This window comes from Cucumis sativus, chromosome 3 (assembly GCF_000004075.3).
Source record: "Cucumis sativus cultivar 9930 chromosome 3, Cucumber_9930_V3, whole genome shotgun sequence".
Lineage (NCBI taxonomy): Eukaryota > Viridiplantae > Streptophyta > Magnoliopsida > Cucurbitales > Cucurbitaceae > Cucumis > Cucumis sativus.
Genome location: NC_026657.2, coordinates 18,714,248 through 18,734,854, shown reverse-complemented (window position 1 = coordinate 18,734,854; position 20,607 = coordinate 18,714,248). Strand labels below are relative to the sequence as shown.

The window sequence follows — 20,607 nt, the reverse complement described above, 5'->3', positions numbered from 1 at the left end:
GAATATGAGATAAAACACATAAGGTTAACAGAGACTTCAGTTGAGTATGGTGGATTAAAGAAAAGAACAACACCTAAGAAGAAAAAATGTGAGGATCATGCACTTGGTGTTCCTAATTCAGGGAACCACAATCGACTTTTGGCCAAAGAAAACATGACCAAAAATTTCCTTCATATATAAGCAATATTACTCATATCCCTTATAACAACTATGTACCAGCTCCCTCTCTCTATGGAGCCCCGAAACCTGTTAATTCAAACTTTTCTCGACCATTTGTACAAGGTCATGGTAGTAAGACCAACTCAGATACATTTCGATTTGATCCAATTCCTATGACATATACAGAGCTTTTACCTCAGCTAATTCAGAATCGACAATTAGCTCCTATCCCAATAAATCCTATACAACCTCCTTATCCAAAGTGGTATGATTCAAATACTCGATGTGATTATCATGCCAGAGGAGCAGAACACTCAACTGAAAATTGTTTAGTTTTGAAAAGGAAGGTGCAATCTTTAATTAATGCAGGATGGTTAAGCTTCAAAAAAGCTGGTGAGAAATTGGATTTCAACAACAATCCACTTCCTAATCATGAAAATTCAAAAGTGAATGATGTAGATTGCTTTGTTGAAAAGTGTAAAAATGAAGTTCATGAGATAATGATGCCTATGGAAACACATTTTGAAGGTCTTTTTGAAGCAGGATATGTTAGTTTGGAATATTTGGACCCCAATATAAGATACGAAGGATACGATGAAAACAAACATTGTATATTCCATCAAGGAGTTGCAGGCCACGTTATCCAATAGTGTTGTAAATTTAGATGTAAAGTACAACAATTTATGGATTCAAAGATACTCACGGTATACGGAGGACAAGGAAAAGATGAGTTGAAAGACAATAAAATATGTACATTAATGGGTGAAGTTGCAAAAAAGGAAAATTCCTTTTTGCCAAGGCCTTTGACAGTCTTTTATCAAGAAAGTCGTAATAAGTCAACTTCCTGCAATCCTAAACAACTCACTATCCAAGTACCGAGTCCTTTCAAATTTAAGGATTTGAAAGCAATGTCATGACGGTATGATTGCCAAATCATTACGGGTCCTTCAATTGATAATATTACAGGAATCAGCGGGATAACTCGAAGTGAAAGATGTTATAAACCAAATAATTTAACGCAACTCCTTCAGGTAGTTTGACACTATGGCAAAGGAGGAAAAATGAGAAAAGAAATGTGAATCAATAGGACAAAGAGCATGATGTAGAGATGCATGTCATAACAAAAGATATAGAATGCAAAAAATCTGTTACGGCTGTGGAAGCAAACAAATTCTTGAAAATAGTAAAACAAAGTTAGTATAAGATCGTAGAGCAAATGCATCATACTTCAGCTCGAATTTCTTTATTATCTTTGTTTTTGAATTCAGAGCCTCATCGCAAAGTGCTATTAGATATTTTGAACAAGACACATGTTGGACATGACATTTCAATGGAAAAGTTCAGCGAAATTATTGGAAACATTACGTCTTCAAACTCCATAGTCTTCACAGATAATGACATTCCTCCTGAAGGTTTAGGCCATATAAAAGCACTGCATATTCAAGTGAAGTGCAAGGATTGTGTCATAGCTAGAGTTTTAGTGGATAACAAATCAACTCTTAATATAATGCCTAAATCTACACTATCGAAGCTTCCAGTGGACATGTCATACATAAAATCAAGCACTATGGTAAAGAGAGTTTTCGATGGGTCATGAAGAGATGTAATTGGTGACATTGAATTACCAATCAAGATTGGCCCATGTACTTTCAATATAGTCTTTCAAGTAATGGAAATAATACCTACTTACAATTTTTTGTTAGGACGTCCTTGGATTCACTCTGCAGGAGTGGTGCCATCCACAATGCATCAAAAAATAAAATTTATTGTTGGAGTAAGATGATTTGTTTAATGGGAGAGGGAGATTTTCTGATAACAAAACTGATATCAACCCCATATGTTGAGGCAGTAGAGGAAGCATTAGAGTGTTCTTTTCGCTCTTTTGAAATTGCTCATGCAACTATGATGAAAGTAGTTGCAGATGAAGTAATAAAGTCACACATGCCTAAAATGGAAGTTATGACCAATAGGGTGATAAGAGGTGGAGGATATTCTTTGAATCAAAGCTTAGAAACACTTCTAAACACACCAAGCAATGACGGAAGATTTGGTTTGGGTTATATGTCATTCGTATATGATAAGTTTATGCTTCAAGAAGAAAAAGCGTTTGGCAAACCAAGAGATGAGGGAGTTTGATCCAAGTCTAAAAGTTATACCAGCATTATATGATACTTTCAAAAGTGCTGGTATAAGTTACTCATCACATGACTCTGACTCAAAGGATTGTTTGTTAACGAAGATGGAGAGCTTATCAATTGCAGCAGTGGCACAAGAAACATCATTTTAAGGCAAAACAATTTATCCATGTCCACCTGATTTCGAGCTTAACAATTGGAATGTTGTAGATCTACCTACATTTTCAGGAGATTTTCAAGAGTAATGATTAAACTTTTATTTTTTTAATTTTCTATTGGTTCTACCCAAAGCCACAGTATTTTGTTTACTTTACAAAATTGAATGTACTTTTTTTTATTTAATGAATTTTTTGCATTTTCGTTTCATTCTTTCTAATTTCTTCTTCTCTCTGCTTTCTTTCTTGCATTTTGCAAATTAAACACAAAATTTCAAACCTTTTCATAGACAACGTTCATAAGAACGAATATGTTAATATTTCCAGTTCTACACTTGATACCTTAATATACACTATGAAATTTGACAAAGAGAGTGATGATGAAGATGTTGGGAGAATATCCTCAGAACTGTTAAGATTAGTAGAAGAAGAAGATAAAGTCTCAGGTCCTCATCAAGAGCTAGTTGAAGAAATTAATTTCGGTTATAAAGAGGAATCAAAAGAGGTAAAAATTGGCACATCAATGACTAGTAAAACTCGAAAGAAAATAATCAATTTGTTACGTGAGTACTCATATATTTTTGCTTGGAGTTATCAAGATATGTCGGGGTTAAATATAAATATTGTAGTACATTGTGTTCCTTTGAAGCCAGAATGCAACCTAGTAAGATAAAAGCTACGTAAAATGAAGTCTGATATATTGATTAAAATAAAAGAGGAAGTACATAAACAAATTGAAGCAGAATTCCTCACAGTCTCCAAATATCCTGAATGGGTGGCAAACAATGTTCCAGTACCTAAAAAAGACGGAAAAGTGAGAATGTGTATGGACTATAGAGATTTAAATCGAGTCAGTCCAAAAGACAACTTCCCTTTACCTCATATTGACATGTTGGTGGATAACACTGCATGATACTCAACTTTCTCTTTCATGGACGGTTTTTTAGGATATAATCAAATCAAAATGGTTGAAGAAGATAGAGAAAAAACAACATTCTTTACCCTTTGGGGAACATTTTGCTACAAAGTAAAGCCTTTTGGTTCGAAAAAAATGTCAGGACAACATATCAGCGAGCAATGGTTACACTTTTTCATGATATGATGCATAAAAAAATAGAGGTGTATGTTGATGATATGATTGCAAAATCCAAGGCAAATGAAGATCATACAACTATACTTCAAAAATTATTTGATCGGTTGTGAGAAAGTATCAATTGAAATTAAATTCATCCAAATGTACATTTGGGGCAACCTCGGGAAAACTGTTGGGATTCATTGTCAGTGAAGAAGGGATCAAAGTAGACCTAGATAAAGTGAAGGCTATCATGAAAATGTCATTCCCTGAAATAGAAAAAGAAGTTCGAGATTTTCTTGGAATACTAAATTACATATCCGGATTTATCTCGCATTTGACACCAACTTGCGAACAAATCTTCAAGCTTTTACGTAAAAACAATCTAGGAAAATTGAATGAGGATTGTAAAGAAGCTTTCAACAAAATTAAGCAATATCTGCAGAGCCCACCTGTGTTGATACCTTCAGCTCCAGGGTGACCGTTAATCCTATACTTGACAGTATTAGAAGGTTCTATGGATGGTGTTCTAGGACAACATGACTTCTCAGGGAAGAAAGAACACGTTATTTACTATTTGAGCAAAAAATTCACCGATTATGAGTCCAAATACTCAATGTTAGAGCGAACTTGTTGTGATTTGGTATGGATCGCTCACCGTTTGAGGTAATATATGTTATATCATACGACATGGCTTATTTAAAAAATGGATCCAATAAAGTAGATTTTTTAGAAACCGCCATTATCTGGGAGGATTGCAAAATGGAAAGTTTTGTTGTCATAGTATGATATTGTTTATGTTACTAAAAAAGCAATAAAGGGAAGTGCACTTGTTGATCATTTAGCTGCCCAGCCAGTAACAGATTACGAGCCAATGAGGGTTGACTTTCCTGATGAAAACATATTTCTAGTTGAAAATGATTCTACAGAACATGAGACATGGATTATGCTTTTTGATGATGCCTCAAATGAGTTGGGACATGAGATTGGAGTTGTACTAATTTCCCCAAAAGGAAAGGTATTTCCCCTAAAAGCTAAGTTCTGTTTTAAATGCACTCACAATATCGCTGAATATGAAGCCTGTATTATGGGACTTCAAGCAGCAATCGACATGTGTGTTAAAAAGTTGAAAGTTTTGGGTGACTTAATGCTAGTAATACATCAAGTCAAGGAAGAATGACAAACAAGAGATGTTAAATTAGTGCCTTACAGCCAATACACTGCAAAATTATCTCAAAATTTTGAGAAAATTTCGTTTGACCATGTTCATAGGGGAGACAATCAAATGGCAGATACATTAGCCACCCTAGCAGTTATGTTTAATCTTAACATTGGGTGTGAACTTTATCCAATCCAAATTACAAATCGAGATGCGCTGGCATATTGCATGAATACTGAAAATGATAATAATCCATGTTATTTTGACATCAAGCAATACATAAAGTGTAGAGAATATTCATATGGAGCTTCAGAGAATGACAAGCGCATAATAAGAAGGTTGGTCATAAACATTTTCTTAACTGGTAAAGTTCTTTATAAAAGAAACCATGATATGGTGCTCCTTCGGTGTGTTGATGTGGAAGAAGCAAAACAAATTATGAAAGAAATTCATTAATGAACATGTGGAACACATGCTAACGGACATATGATGACTAGACAAATACTTAGATCTGGTTACTTTTCGACAACGATGGAATCAAATTGCATAAAAGATGCAAGGGAATGTAAAAAATGTCAAATTTATATGGATAAGATCCATGCAGCAGCATCTCCATTGCATGTCTTGTTAGCACCCTGACCATTTTCTTTGTGGGGAATGGATGTTATTGGACCCATTGATCCAAAAGCCTCAAATGGTCATCGTTTTATTCTTGTGGCCATTGATTACTTCACTAAATGGATAGAGGCAACATCTTACTGCAACGTTACAAGAGGAGTAGTGTTAAGTTTATCAAGAAAGAGTTGATCTGTAGTTATGGTCTCCAAGATGGTATTATTACAGATAATGCGAAGAACCTTAATAACAAAATGATGGACGAACTTTGTGAGAAATTCAAGATCAATCATAGAAATTCGACTCCATATTTCCCCAAGATGAATGTGGCAGTTGAGGCAACCAACAAAAATATTAAAAGAATCATTGAGAAGATGACAACATACAAAGATTGGCATGAAATTTTACTGTTTGCACTGCAAGGATATCGCACATCAGTTCGTACTTCAACAGGGACAACACCATTTTCTTTGGTCTATGGTATGGAAGTTGTCCTACCTTTAGAAGTTGAGATACCTTCATTGAGAGTTCTCATGGAAGTTAAGTTAGATGAAGCTGAATGGATACGAGGTCGTTATGAGTAGTTGAATTTCGTTGAAGAAAAAAGTTTGGCAACATTAAGTCATGGACAACTTTACCAAAAAAGACTAATGCGAGCATATAATAAAAAAGTGCACCCTTGAAGTTTTCGAGAAGGAGATTTGGTGTTAAAAAGGATGCTTCCATTTCAAAAGGATCATCGAGAAAAATAGACTCCTAATTATGAAGGTCCGTTTGTGGTGAAAAAGGCTTTTTTCATAAGGAGCTTTGCTTTTAACCAATACGGGTGGTGTTGAGTTAAAAAATCCTGTGAATTCAGATTATGTTCGAAGATATTATGCGTGAGGCCTTTTCATAGAAAATTTCGTAGTATTAAAAGAAGTCAGGGGTATTTCTAGGAAACTTACATTTAGTTCTTAGAATGTTATTTCCATTTGTATAAACTTCCCTTTACCTCCTCTCTTTGTACTACTATTCCAAGAATCGTTGTTATCTTTTCATTTCTTATCATATTTATCAAACACTTCTTTATTTGTCAATCCTTTCTTTCAATCATTTCTTTCATCCTTTTTAAAATGTCATCAAATTATAGTAAACGTCCATTATTCATTAGTCCATTGTTCTATCTATTTGTTAATTAACAAAGATTCAGTACAACTTATTGTATTTGCAAACCAAGTAAAAGCTACGATTTTCTCTTGTTAAGACTTAAGAAAATGTAGGTGTTTACAAGTCTAGACATATTTCTCTATGATTGTGAGTTGTTGCAATTGGAAGTCTACATCCTAATGGATTCATGTTTTGTGAAGTCCAAGACTAAAACAACATTATGTCTTTACAACATAGTACAGTCTTTCGCAGTTTGGATTCATTTGTTTGATACGAAGAGTGGCGAATTTGACAGATTAAAAAGTTCTCGTGATACATGTCTTATTCTATCCTATGACGACTATGCGGATAAATTGTTAATGGTATTGGTAAAATGGAGTAGTGAGCTATTTATTTATTTAAAAAGTACAATATTTTCAAATTAAATTTTAACTCGATTTTAAAAGAAGGATGAGTCCACTTTATCAAATCTAACCCTAGAGCTAAGGTTGGGGTTTTTACAAATTTTGTTAAATCCAGCCTAGATATGAAGCTGAGATCGAAGTCTGTCTATCATGTCATTTCCTTATTTATCAAACCTAGTCCTAGAGCTAAGGTTGATGTTTTTTTTTTTTTAATTTGGTTAAATCGAGCCCAGATCTGAAGCTGAGGTCGAAGTCTGTCTATCAGGTAATTTCCCTTATTTATCAAATCTAGTCCTAGAGCTAAGCTTGATGTTTTTTTTTCTTTAAATTTGGTTAAATCGAGCCTAGATCTAAAGTTGAGGCCGAAACCTGTCTATCAGATCCGTCATTTATCAGACCTAGCTTTGAAGATAAGGCTGATATCCTTTTCATTTGATAGTTTTTTTTTCTTCCTATCTCTCTAAAAAATAAAAATAAATCAGCCCAAATACTTTATCTATTTCATTTGTCCAGCTTTAAATAATTCCAGAATGGACAAAGAGGGGCAAACTGTAGATACCATATTTTTTCCTATATTTTTTATTTTATTTTTTTATTATAAAAGAATTTGAATTTGAATTTGAATTTTAAATATTAAATTTTAAATTTATATTTTAAAACAAAAAAATAATAAAAACAAAAACATATTCTAAAAATAAAAATAAAAATAAAAGGGTTGTTTCTTCTCTTTTTTTTTCAACCATCCCCTATTTTTCGTTTCGTTCGTCACCACACTCATACCTTCTCACTCTCTCACTTTCTCCCAGTACTCTTCACTTCTCCTACTTTCTTCCACTTTCTCCCACTTTTTCTCGGTAGTCTTTTCACTCCATTTCACTTAAAATAATCGATCAAACCTATCCTAAACATTTGCCTATAAAAAGAGGAGAAGCTTTTTTAGAAAAAGAGAGATACGTAAAAAGTAATCTTTTTGATTTGGGAAGAGATTGAGAGGATCAAGAAAGAAGCCTACACACGTGTTGGTAAGTTTTTTTTTTATTATTAAATTCATGGTGGATGGTTTTGCGTTAATTATTTCGTTAATTAATTAGTGTTCTGCATCATGCGTTAATTATTTGGTACCCATTTGGGTGCTATGTTAATTATTTCATTTGTTTAATTAACTAGCATAGTGTTAATTATTAGGCTGCTATGTTAATTATTTGTATCTAGTTAATTATTTGGCACTCATTTGACATCTGTTAATTATTTTGATGCATTAATTAATTAATCAGCATCCTGCATTGTGTGATAATTATTTGTATGTTGTGTTAATTATTTACATCTGTATTAACGTGACATCATGCATTAAATAATTAATTAACATGTTGCATGCCTACTTTAATCACTTGGCACCCATTTGACATTATGTGTTAATTATTTGCATCTACTTAACTATTTGGCATCCATTTGGTATCTGTTAATTACTTCTGTTTAATTATTCTCATGTATTAATTAATTAATCAACATCATGTATCCTGTGGTAATTATTTGTATGTTGTGTTAATTATTTGCGTTTGTATTAACGTGACATCCTGCAGTAATTAATTATTAATTTATTAGTCTTCTTTAATTATTTGACACTCATTTGACATCCCATGTTAATAATTATTCATTTGGCACTGCATCAATTAATTAGTCTGTCATCGTGGGTTAATTTAGTCTCTGCCTTAATTAATTATTTTGCATCCCGAAATCTTACATTATTTTTTCATCCTTCTTATATCATGTATGTATTTATTTTATCCGTATTATTTTATTTCAATGTATTTTTACCTTAGTTAATAATATGTTTTGCGAGTATTATTATTTATTTTCTAATTTAAATATAAAAATGTAAATTGGAGAAAAAATATTGTTTTTTTTATGAATTTTATAATTTAAATTCCATTAATACATGAAATTTCTCCATTTGAAATTTAATTAATAGATTTAAAAATAAATAAACACATTTCATATTTTAAATGAGACTTAGTAGTGTTTTCTATGAATTTATTAATTCTTAGATACATGAAATTTCTCATTAGATACTTATGATGGAAATTAAAATATCAAAGTTTTGGTATTTTAATATTCTTGAGGTGAATATATAAAAAAAAATATATCTTTTGAAATAAAAATAAACTTCATTTTTTTTAATGGCTTCTATGCCACCCATAATTATCAATTCATGATTATGTTTTATTTTCTTTGATGTAAATTGATAAACATGAGACATTTAAAAAAAAAAGCTAAATAAAAACTTTGTTTTGTGAATCCCTAAAATTTAGTTTGGTAACCATTTTATGGGTGTTGTAAGGTGCTAATACATTCCCTACAAACAACAGACTCCCGAACTTAAATCTCATGAATTTACGTAGACCATCTTTTTATTTTTTTTCTTTGGGTGACCAATCACACCTTAGTATAGTTGGTGGCGACTCCAAAACTATTTATTTATCAACATTAAATAAACGGGGAGGTTGGCCGCTCCACGTAGCGATCACGTCGCGATAGTGGTGATGGTATTTTCAGTGGGGGATATGGCAGAGTAGAAGAAAAATCTAAAATAGAAGAGTTGAAGGGATTTTGACTTTAGGATTACTCGAGGTAAATTAGAAAATTAATCCTCCATATTGATTTGCTAAAAAGTGGATATATGGAAACAATTCTTTTTTAACTATTTTATCTCTTCTTGCGGTGCTAGAACTAACTCACCTAATTAATAGATTCTTTTAGAGTATCCTTGCAAAAATAGCAAATAAATTTATGATAATAGGGTCCATGTCATTACATTTTCTAAATTGTAAAAGTAGATAATCCTGTGATTATTGTCAGATAGTCTTTCGATAGTCCTATGATTACCGTTTGATAGCCTTTCGATAGTCCTATGACTACCATCTTGTCATATTCACACTATGCAAAAAATAGGTGCAATAAGCTATTTTTTTCTAAATGTTTTTGTCATTTGATGTAATTTTTCTTTTTAAAAGAATAATACATAAATTTCTATTTTTAATTATTTTACAATTAAAAAATAAAAAAATGATTTGAATTTATTTAAAATGGTCTCAATATTTTTTCAAAAGAGACAATTTCATTTTCTAATCACTCTAAAATTTTAAAAATTGATTATATCTAAGAAAGATCTCAACATTTAGTTATTTGACCCATGTGGTAGAGAATTTGAGAACAATGATTTAAGGAAAACATAATTTATTTTATGTTTTAAAATTTGTGTTGGGTGATTAATTCAAAAATTAGATTCTCGTTTTCAAAAAAATGTTTAGATGTGTTTTATGTTATATATTTATAAATCATAAAACTAGTCTTACTTATCTACTAAGATTTAGGTCCATTTGGATTGAACTAATAACATGTTTTTTTAAAGATGCATTTTCTTTTAAATACTTTCTTGAAAATGAGTTTAAATTTAAACACTTACATGTTTGATTAGACTTTTTTATAAGTGTTTATATGTGAATTTTGTTTAGTTTGTCATAAACCAAAAAGGTTTATACTTAATTCAAATTACTATAAAAGACTACTAAATAGTATGACCTAATTTCATAAAAAATACATATATTTTAATTTTTTAAAAGAAATATACTTTAAAATTTATGGCACCATATCTTAGAACTAATTGTTTTAAAATTTTGAAATTAGTAAAATTAGAATAAAAAACATTGTTTTTTTCTATAAATTTTGTTAGATAGTTTCATTTTAGTAATTGTTCAAAATAAAATAGAAAAAAAAAGTGAGATAATTTTTCAACCATACTTTATTTCTTTCAACAATGTAATATTAATAAGATTGGAGAGATAGTATGGAGGGCAATTTTGTAATTTTCATAAAGATAGAAAAATTGCCAATTTTTCCATCACCTCAACTTCATTTTCTAAAAATTTGGTTTTGAATGATTTCTCTCAAATTAATTATTTTATAAATGAATTTCTAAGAAATTATTCTAATTTGGGAGACACTGCAACTTTTCAAAATAGTTTTTTTTTTAACAAAATTAAATACTTCAAAATCTCAACCAAACACACTCTTAATTGACAATAAGTTAGTATTAATTTAATTCTATAGATATAATTTATATTAAAGAAGTTGTTTAAGTTGCAATTTTAGTCCTTATCATTGGAAAAAAAATATAGAGTTAGAGTTTAGTCTATTATTTAATAAAACCTCACACACATATATATATATATAGTCTTTTTTATTTGACAACCAATATAAATAGAAGTGAGACATTTTTTTAAGATTTTATCAAACAAGGACAAAATTCCACGTAGACTAAAAAAAATAAATTGAGTTTGTAACATAACAAATTGCTAATTAATATTTTTATATGTATTAACATAATTCAACTTTTAAAATGTAAAAATCAAATTTTGAATAATTAATAGAAACATTGAAATATTTTTTTTAGAATTAGCACTGTTTGAAATATATCATTCAAAAATAGTTTTTAGAAACAGAATCGCATATTTACATAATCATCAATTTGAAAACATAAAACAGAATAAATATTCTCTACCAAACACATAAATAGATAAAACAATAATTTATTTACAATAACTACGAAATTTAAAAGTTATTTGATGGATCTTTTAAATGTTTAAGTTTCAAAAAATGTTGCTAGCATCCATCTCAAATCATCCCTTGGTTAATTGTTTTTTATATTTATCACAAATTTTAATGGATTTTGTTCCGAAATAGAAAAAAATGAGCAAATAGTTAAACTCCATAAAACAAAACCAATAAAAGACCAATTTTATTATACTTCATTTTTCATTCTTGTCTGATGTGTAAATATTTTTATTTTATCAAATCTTCTATTTTGTACCATTTCCAAAATTTAATTGATTAAATTTCTTAGATTAAAAATTGAAAAAACTCATTCCATTAAACAGAATTAGTTGGAATTCAAATAATATATATTTTAAGATAATTATATATATAATAAATTATAAATTATTATAAAAAAAATAGTTGAAATGATAATTACCTTTGTTCATATATAACTAAATTACACAAGATAGATGTTTGATGCTTCTAACTATATATATCGTAAATAAAGCATTTGCACACAAAGAAAAAAAAAAAGTGATTCATTCATTTTTATGTAGGTTGAGTGGAACAATTATTTTGGGGCTCTTTATATGGGTAAGATTATTCATGGTTTGAGGGCAATATGGCTCATCTACCATGCTCATTATTATTATTATCAATCTCCAAATCGTATTCAATTTTTCCAACCTTATTGCCAAATAATAAAATAAAAGTTAAGTGTTCCAAGTTACTTGTATTTTAAATAACTTTTGAGTCCAACTATGGGATCCTCATATACTAAGCCCCATGAATATTTCAATTATACCGACCCAATTGTGAAAGAGACATTCTTGTTGGCTTTGGACACGTGGAACAAATACGCCACTTGTCCTCTAATTACTTTGCTTCCCACATGTTCGAGTTCTCCATCATACAATACCCTAAATCCAAAACAAGGTTGGATTTTAATATCCTTTCCTCACTCTATACTACAAGAATTTTCGTCTGACACAGAAAAACGTGAACATACCTTTTATTGATGTTTTTTTTGGTGTACATATTGCGTGATTGAAACACTGTCGTCTTTTCCTTGACCCACGTTTCTGACGTTGCATCGGTAGAAATTCTCACACAAATTAAAATCGTGGGTAGAAAAAGATATTTCTAGTCCACGATCATCATCACGTTGGCAAAACTATATTTTCTTGCCACGAAAAGAACGTCGGTTGAAAGTTATTTTTGCCACGATCATCATTACGTGGGCAAAAATATACTTTATGGCAACGAAAAAGACTTCGAAAGAATAGTCTTTTCGTCCACGACCATCATTACGTCGGCAAAAATAAACTTTCTGTCCATTTTGCTTTGTGGGGAGAAACTATTTCTGCCAACGAAAAAAATTTTGGCGGAGTAAAGAAAATTTCTCCCCACACTAAATTAGTACATATATGTACGTGGCCAAAACAATTTTAGTTTTTTTTCATATTTATTATTAATATATTAGACTTCTAAATTAATTTTTAAATATAGAATGAATTTTCTGACTATAACAAAATATATCAAACATTGCAACAAAAAAATTAAAAATGAAAATATTTCTGACAATTAATACTTTGCCAAAATGTAACAAACCATAATTCTCTAATGTGTCAAGGTACGTGTGCTATATTAACTTCCATTTTGGCATACCAAAATAAACAAAAAAAAATTAAATACATAAAAGATAGTTAACTCGGTTAGAAAGTCTAAAAAACTAGTTATTTCTCCTTCCTTCAAACTATATAAATCTAGGAAAGGAACATCAAAATGAATAAATCTCAAGTACAACTTTAAAACTAAAGTCTAACTAAAAATGTAAACTCTCAAAACCAACAACAATAGAAATAAGTTTCAAATGTCTAAGTATGATCACAAAATGTAAAACCCACTACAATGAATCTAAAAAATGTCTAAGTGATATTTGAACGAATCATCCAAAAAAAACTAAAAAATGTTAATAGATACATGTTCTTATACTCCAAGCTTGTTTGTTGGAGATGAAGAGGCAAAGATAATTCATGATTTACTTCCGTAAGGATTGTATGAGTATGTGGTTTCAATCCCATTCCAGTTGCCCTCTTTACCCGAACTCCATCACCATCACCATCACCATCACCCATCGTCATGACACATACCAGCCTATAGGGCGTCGATTTTCTCAAAACTCCTTATGCCACATTTTTCATCGACTTTTTCATTTCTCTTTCTTTTCTTTTTTGCTTTTTTGTCATGATCGCGGTTGCACAAGATTGGTTATTTTTTGGTTGATGGGAATTAAGGTTGAGAAGTTTGAAATTTGTACAAAAGTATTTTTTGTTAATAGATTTGCAATTAAAAAGGTGAATAAAAAATTATTTTAAAAAACTTAATAATAATCTATTAGTACCTCGAATCACAACATTGTTTATGGTTATTAATGTTTGTGTTTCATGTTACTGTAAGAAATCTACATCTTTAATATACACCATATTATTACAAATATATGGTGAACGTTATCATTTATGTTTGTAATGTACATCTTATTCCAAATATCTTTATAAGAAGCATAGTGAACATTTTATCTCCATTCAACTAATATCTCATAAAATCCCAGGAACATTGAACACGATAGTATAATATACTGTATCATATTAAAAATATACACATATAATGTTTCAGTATTTCCATAATACTAGCAACATAACAATTAATAATAACCTAATATACCCTTAATCATAACCTAATATATTTGTAATTAATCGCTAATATTATTTCAAACATAACTTATTATTTATCACATATAATATGAATATTTGAAATAAAATATATAAACCAGTTTAATAAATTGATAGCATAACCTTTCATTTATAAAATATATATTGTTTCATATATATTATTCAGAAACCAATTTAACATATATTCAACCACTTTTTTCATACAATTCTCTAGACCTTCAATTCTTTTATCAAAGTCCATACAATGCAAACATACTTAATTTTCTTCAACGTAACAACTAATGTTTTAGTGGCATATATTACATATACTCATCATAACTTTTTCTCATTCATGTTCAGGTAAACACAAACATGTTTCATACATAATCATTATTATTTCAAACATAACATATTATTTACTACCTAAGAGATGAATATTTAAATAAAATACATAAACAATTTAATATAAGAATATTTCATTCATAAAATATACACCGTATTATTTAATATATATTATAACTACGTGAAAAATATGAAAAATAATGCAAAACAAAAGAAAGAATAGGCAAGAGATATTGGAAAGTGAAAGAGGATGGGAGGGAAGAATTTTTTAAAAAGATCACAAAAATAAAATTAATTATAATATTACCATAACATAATTAATCACCTACCATATTTACGTAGGAGGACACCTACCATATTTTATAAATGCAAATCTTAATCATGGTCTACTTTCCTTTTTTCTTTTTCTATTTTTTAATATATTATTAATAATAAATATAGATAAATGAATAATTTTGGTTCTATATTTTTATAAAATATTAGTCAATTTACGACATTTGTGAAAATCTTATAATATAATATGGTATACATTACTGTAATATTTGCTAGTATTTCCAAATGCAAACTTTAAAAGTGGCTACCTTATCTAATTCCTGAGATCAGAATGGTTGAATAGATGGATGGGTAAAAATTGGGCTTCTTTTATGTAAACTAACAAAAACATATTGGGCGTATTTTCGGCCCATTTTCAACATCGGTTGGGCCGGGCCGGTATTCTTAAATCAAACTTTTAACATCCAGCAATAGTAGGAGGACACCTGTACCACTACCCATCTCTGCGACACGTCTTGTTCAGATAGCCACGTTTCCATTAAGAAATCCCAATTTCACATATTGACCTTCCGTCTATAAATCAAAATCAGCGAACTCACAAATTCCTTAACTTTAATCTATCATACGTTTCCTCTCACAATCCCTGAATTCCTTCTCTCCCTATTTTCCCTCAATACTCCGCTGTGCTCCGGAGAAATGGGTGTGAGACTCGGCGTTCCGATCTGCATCGAGTGTGGAACCCATAGGAACCCGTGCAGGTGCAGGTTGGTTGGGCCGAGCCTGGGGTTCTTAGCCTTGGTTGTGACGGCGGTGGTGGAGTGGCCCGTCGGAGCTCTGGTTTACTTATTCCGCCACCACAAAGGCCGCCGTATCATGGGTCATCCGGTCACCGTTGTTTACCCTTCCGTGTCTAATGCGATTCCTATTTGAGAAACTTTTTGTTATTTTCTTTTCTTTTAGTATAAATGGGACAAGCTCAAGAAGCTTTGTGATCATAAATTCTGGTCCTGTCTTTTTTCTTACATAAATAAATAAAGTTAAATTCAGTTAATTTTAGATAAAGTAAAAACGTTGGGAATTATACAATTAATTGTTGTTAGGATATGATGTTAAAATGGTACTTTCAAATGGAATCATAATGTTTAATGTTGGGGATTGATTCTTGTTCATATGTATAATAAATGTTATGTAAAAGAAATGATCAACACAAATTATTTAAGCAAAGAAAGCACGCCCCCAACAAAACATAGCAACATTATTGAGAAGATAACATCTTGATATTAAGTCTGCAGTTTCGATTACGGGAATTCCGATTAGGAAAATAAGTTAGGAATAAAGATGTCTTTGTTTGATACACCACTTTATAGCTTAGGTATAAGAATTAGTAATTTCGTACAATCATTTATTTGTATGAACTATACTCGTCTATAATAATGGGATGTATCCGTTATCTTTTTTTTTTTTTTCTTTAGTCCATTTCTTTTTTCTTTCATTTTATATATTTTTATTAAGATTAATAAATTACATACAAATATTAAAGAAGAGTCATCATATGAATAGAAAAAAAATTAAAACTATACACACCATATAACAAATAATGTTTTATTCTATTAACGATAGAAATTGATAAACTTCTAGCATGTCTATCAATGTCACCCATAGAAATATATCGGTGTTCATCAAATGTTTGTTATTGATAGAATTTGAAATTGTGTTATACCTATTGATAAAATCCAAAATTTTGCTATAATTTGTAAATATTTTGTCAAATTTGTTATTTTTGACAACTTTTAAAAATAACTCACTAAAGAATTTGATAATTTTGTTATAGTTTGTAAGTAGTTTTAAAGAAAAATCTTTAAAATAGAAGAATTAACAAACTATTTAGGGTCGTAGCAAAATTTTAATCCAAGCCCATCCATTTTTTTAGGATGTAAATACTTTTTTATTATTATATTTAAAAATGTCTCTAAATTAAATTTAATTAAAATTAAAATGATAATTTTTAATTTAAATACTACAATGTAATAAAAACTAATATATATACTTACTTTTTATGTTAATATAATAAATCAGTTTATACACAAACATACTCACGCTTGTTTTTAAATAATCGGCAAAGAATCGATGAATAAAACTATCAATTAAATAATTAATTATATTTGTAATTCTGAATGATGATTATGATTAACTAAAATTTATTAATTGTTTTATTTATTTAATACGTCATAATTATATACCTTCATTAAATCTATACTAATAATTTAATTAATATTATTATTTGATTGTTAAATAATTTCTTTTTCAAAATTTTGAATTGGTTTATCGCTTATCAATTAATATTTCAAAATTTTATAGATTTTTCCTAACTAATTTTACAAATTAAATACAATAATTACCCACCTAGAAAAAGACAAAGAAAGTTGTCCACAGCACATGACCTTAACTAACAACTTATCTCTTTATAATCTTTCTTTCAAAATTAAAATATTACGATAAGATTTGGGTCGGAGAAAACCTCACTTATCTTCGTCTCTTCGTAATCTAACAAAGCATTTAAACATAAACTAAAAAGAAATTATTATAAAAAGACAAAATAATACACAAAGATAAAAACTAAAAGTAAAGCTGAAAAAGATATGTTTGTCATTGTCCTCAAGACTATTTTGATAATTTCTTCCTGAACATGATGATGTCACTCAACTTTGTCTGGATGACCAGAAGTGGTCTTACCCTGCGACAACTGTATATTCTATGATATAGAATACATCAAGAGACTTACTCTCGGCTTCCATGTGATTAACTGCCCAAGCATCCTAATTCCCTTGAATCAGCTGATCGTGGTAAGTTTTCCTAACTAGACTACGCTAGCCTATGGTTGGTCACTTAATTTCAGTTTCTTGCCATCTCTATCACCTCCTATTCAATCAGAGAGTATCTCGATTTATGATTACAAATTTCAAATTGGATATACAAAACATTATTTATTTAATACATCATAATTATATATATTCATCAAAATTATTCTAACTAATAATTTAATTAATATTATTATTTGATTGTTAAATAATGTTTTTTTCGTAATTTTGAATTTGGTTTATCGTTTATCAATTAATATATCGAAAATTTATAGATTTTTTATAATTAATTTTACAAATGAAATACAAAAAAGAAATTAATTCTCATACATTCTTAATTAATATTTTCATGCACAACCAACCCAAATACACACATACTTAATTTCCAACCATTTTATTCTCAAAACTTATCATTTTGAAAAATATAATTAATTTCAAATAATTTTTGTTTTGATTTAGGAGAGGATTCAAAAATTTTATATAAGAAACAATACAGTAAAAAATTCAAATATTGAAATTTTTTAAAAAAAAACCACAATCGATTGTGAGAGGAGAGAATGATAGTTTTGATAAAAATAAAATATTATTTAATATATATTATAATTTAACATTTTAAAAAATTAATATAAAAATATGAAGCATGTGCCTCTACCGACTCAGCTTATATAAATTGGCTGTGTTTTCCTTTCAATTCTCTCCCTCCAAACAATTGTTAACTTAAAGGTTGACGCGTGTGTGGTTCTATCAAAGAAAAAAAAGAAAGCAACGTCCGTATTTGACTAAATTTTATTTGTGTGGATTGGACACATCCTATGTTTTTATTCCATTTTCATTTGAGTTCAATTATTAGTTTCTTTTCAATTCTTTTTTTCTTTTTTTATAATATAGTTAAAGGAGAATGACGAAACGCACTTTTTTTTCTTCTTCTTAAAAGGGACACCTCAGTCTCCTTCTACAGTATTCGGCTCCATAATTATTGTTTGCATCCCCAAAGGTGGCCTCTATCACACCCTCACACCTCTATTTTATTTCTTTTCTTTTCTTTCACTACTTCATATATTCTTTTCCCTATCCATGTTTACAATATTAAAATCAACTCAATTCTTCTCTAACTCTTATTTCAAATACGTGACACTTTAAATACTTCTCAAATATATGCTAGATATATTCGATTTGGTATATCTGTTTTTAAGAGTTTAACACGTATTTGACGTGCAATTTGACGTATATATTTTTATATTAATCTTTTGTTCATATAATATTTTTCAACTCAAAACTGAACAATCTATTTATGCTAACTTTTTGCTCAATAATAAAACATTTCATTTGGATCGTGCAAGGCTTATAATTTCATTCTTCGTCTTATCCTTATAATCTCAATTGTTTTTTTAATTATTAATATTCTAAACCCTAAACCATATTGTTTGTGTATCTTGAAATCATACATAATAAATTATGCTTGGAAATACATTTTAGAGATCTTTTAAAAGGTAATATATAACACAAGCCCATGTTTGCGTAACTTGAAATCAAGCTTCATAAATAACTTTTAAAATAAAGTTTCATCCACTAGCTACTGCTTCTCCAACTTGAAATTTGATTTGAAAATCTTAAGCATTTAAATAAAACATTTTAATGCAAGTCACTCACAAACTTGAGGTTTTTCTTCTTGGCTTGAGAAAAATATACAAACTCCACTTGTCTTGGGAATAGGGTATTTATATTCTATTTGAGAAAAATATACTTATCGCATGCTCCGAGCTTAATAACCTCTCTTGCTCAATTTGCACGTCCATCTCATATTGTCATCCTGGCACTCGACTCACCTTTGGCCTTGTCCAGAAACTTCTCAACTTTGGAGCTTAATAACATAAAATCTAGAACTCAAATCAAGAAAATTCTTTCTACAAACTTGTTTATAAATGTCTTAACTAGCTTTACCTCAAAATGTCAGCAAAAAATTTCAAGTATTAAGTTCTGTAGCTCCAAAATACTCAACACTTTCTAGTTTTCCCTCAAGAATGACCTTTGCGTCTTTCCTCACTTCAACGCCTCCCTTCTTGACATTTTCTCTACTTGGCATCCCTTTCCTTGATACTAGACCCAATTTAGGAGATTTTTCAAGCTGAATTATCCAATTGGTACGAGTGGATTGCCAACACCATTCATCCAAGTTGTCTTTATATAAGGATCGTTGCATGTTAGCTCCTTAATTGACACCTCCTTCTCGTCTCTTACATCGCATACATTTCACTTTCCACCTCATATTGCTTACCTTACGCCTCCTACTTGGAAAAATGTAGGTGTTTTGCATGTTATCCACTTGCACTCCACCTCACCTCTTGGTTTATAATGCTTATATCATCCTTGGCTACCTACCCCCTTTGCCTTGGGAGATTCTTTAGTTAATTCTTGTTGCCTAACTCAAGTGTAGAATGCCTATGAATTCATTTTGCTCGCCTAACCTCTCAATCATCTCTCAACGCCTTTAACAAACCATGTCATCCAAAGACTAGCATTTGGCCACATGGCCCTTGGCCCTTGTCTCTTGGCCGCATGTCATCCTTCTTTTAGAGGTTAGCTTGACACTCTAAGAGCCTAGCTATCCTTGCCACTCATGTGCATGTCCCCCTAGCCTTGTCCTATAGAGGTTGTCTTGACACTTCTTGGCTATACCAAATTAACATTTTTGGCTACCAACTTGTGTCCTTAAAGGTTCTTATGACCTTCTTTGGATGCCTAGAAGTCTGTAACAAGACTAGCCAACACCCATTCAAATCTTAAACATTCCTAATTAGGCATACTTTAGCTACAATGACACTTAACCTTTGTCATTTTAACTTAATACCAAAATAATGACACATCTTCCATAACACTTAGCAACCATCAACCTTAGTAAAATCCTTTTCCAGTTTTTATTGCAACACCAATTTTAAACTATTTTATTTTAATAAACTTGATCTTTGTTCATCTCTTGAGTTC

General features: G+C 29.9%; 1 protein-coding gene and 1 pseudogene across 1 annotated transcript; both read left to right on the top strand.

Annotated features, from left to right (window-relative positions):
* The first annotated feature begins 3,269 nt into the window (after window positions 1-3,269).
* Window positions 3,270-6,180, top strand: LOC116402428 (annotated as a pseudogene).
* Window positions 6,181-15,358: 9,178 nt separating this feature from the next.
* Window positions 15,359-15,916, top strand: LOC101215155. Its single transcript, XM_004150888.3, has one exon. It carries the CDS (start codon window positions 15,464-15,466, stop codon window positions 15,695-15,697), a length of 234 nt encoding a protein of 77 aa, XP_004150936.1. The 5' UTR covers window positions 15,359-15,463; the 3' UTR covers window positions 15,698-15,916.
* The last annotated feature ends 4,691 nt before the right edge of the window (window positions 15,917-20,607 follow it).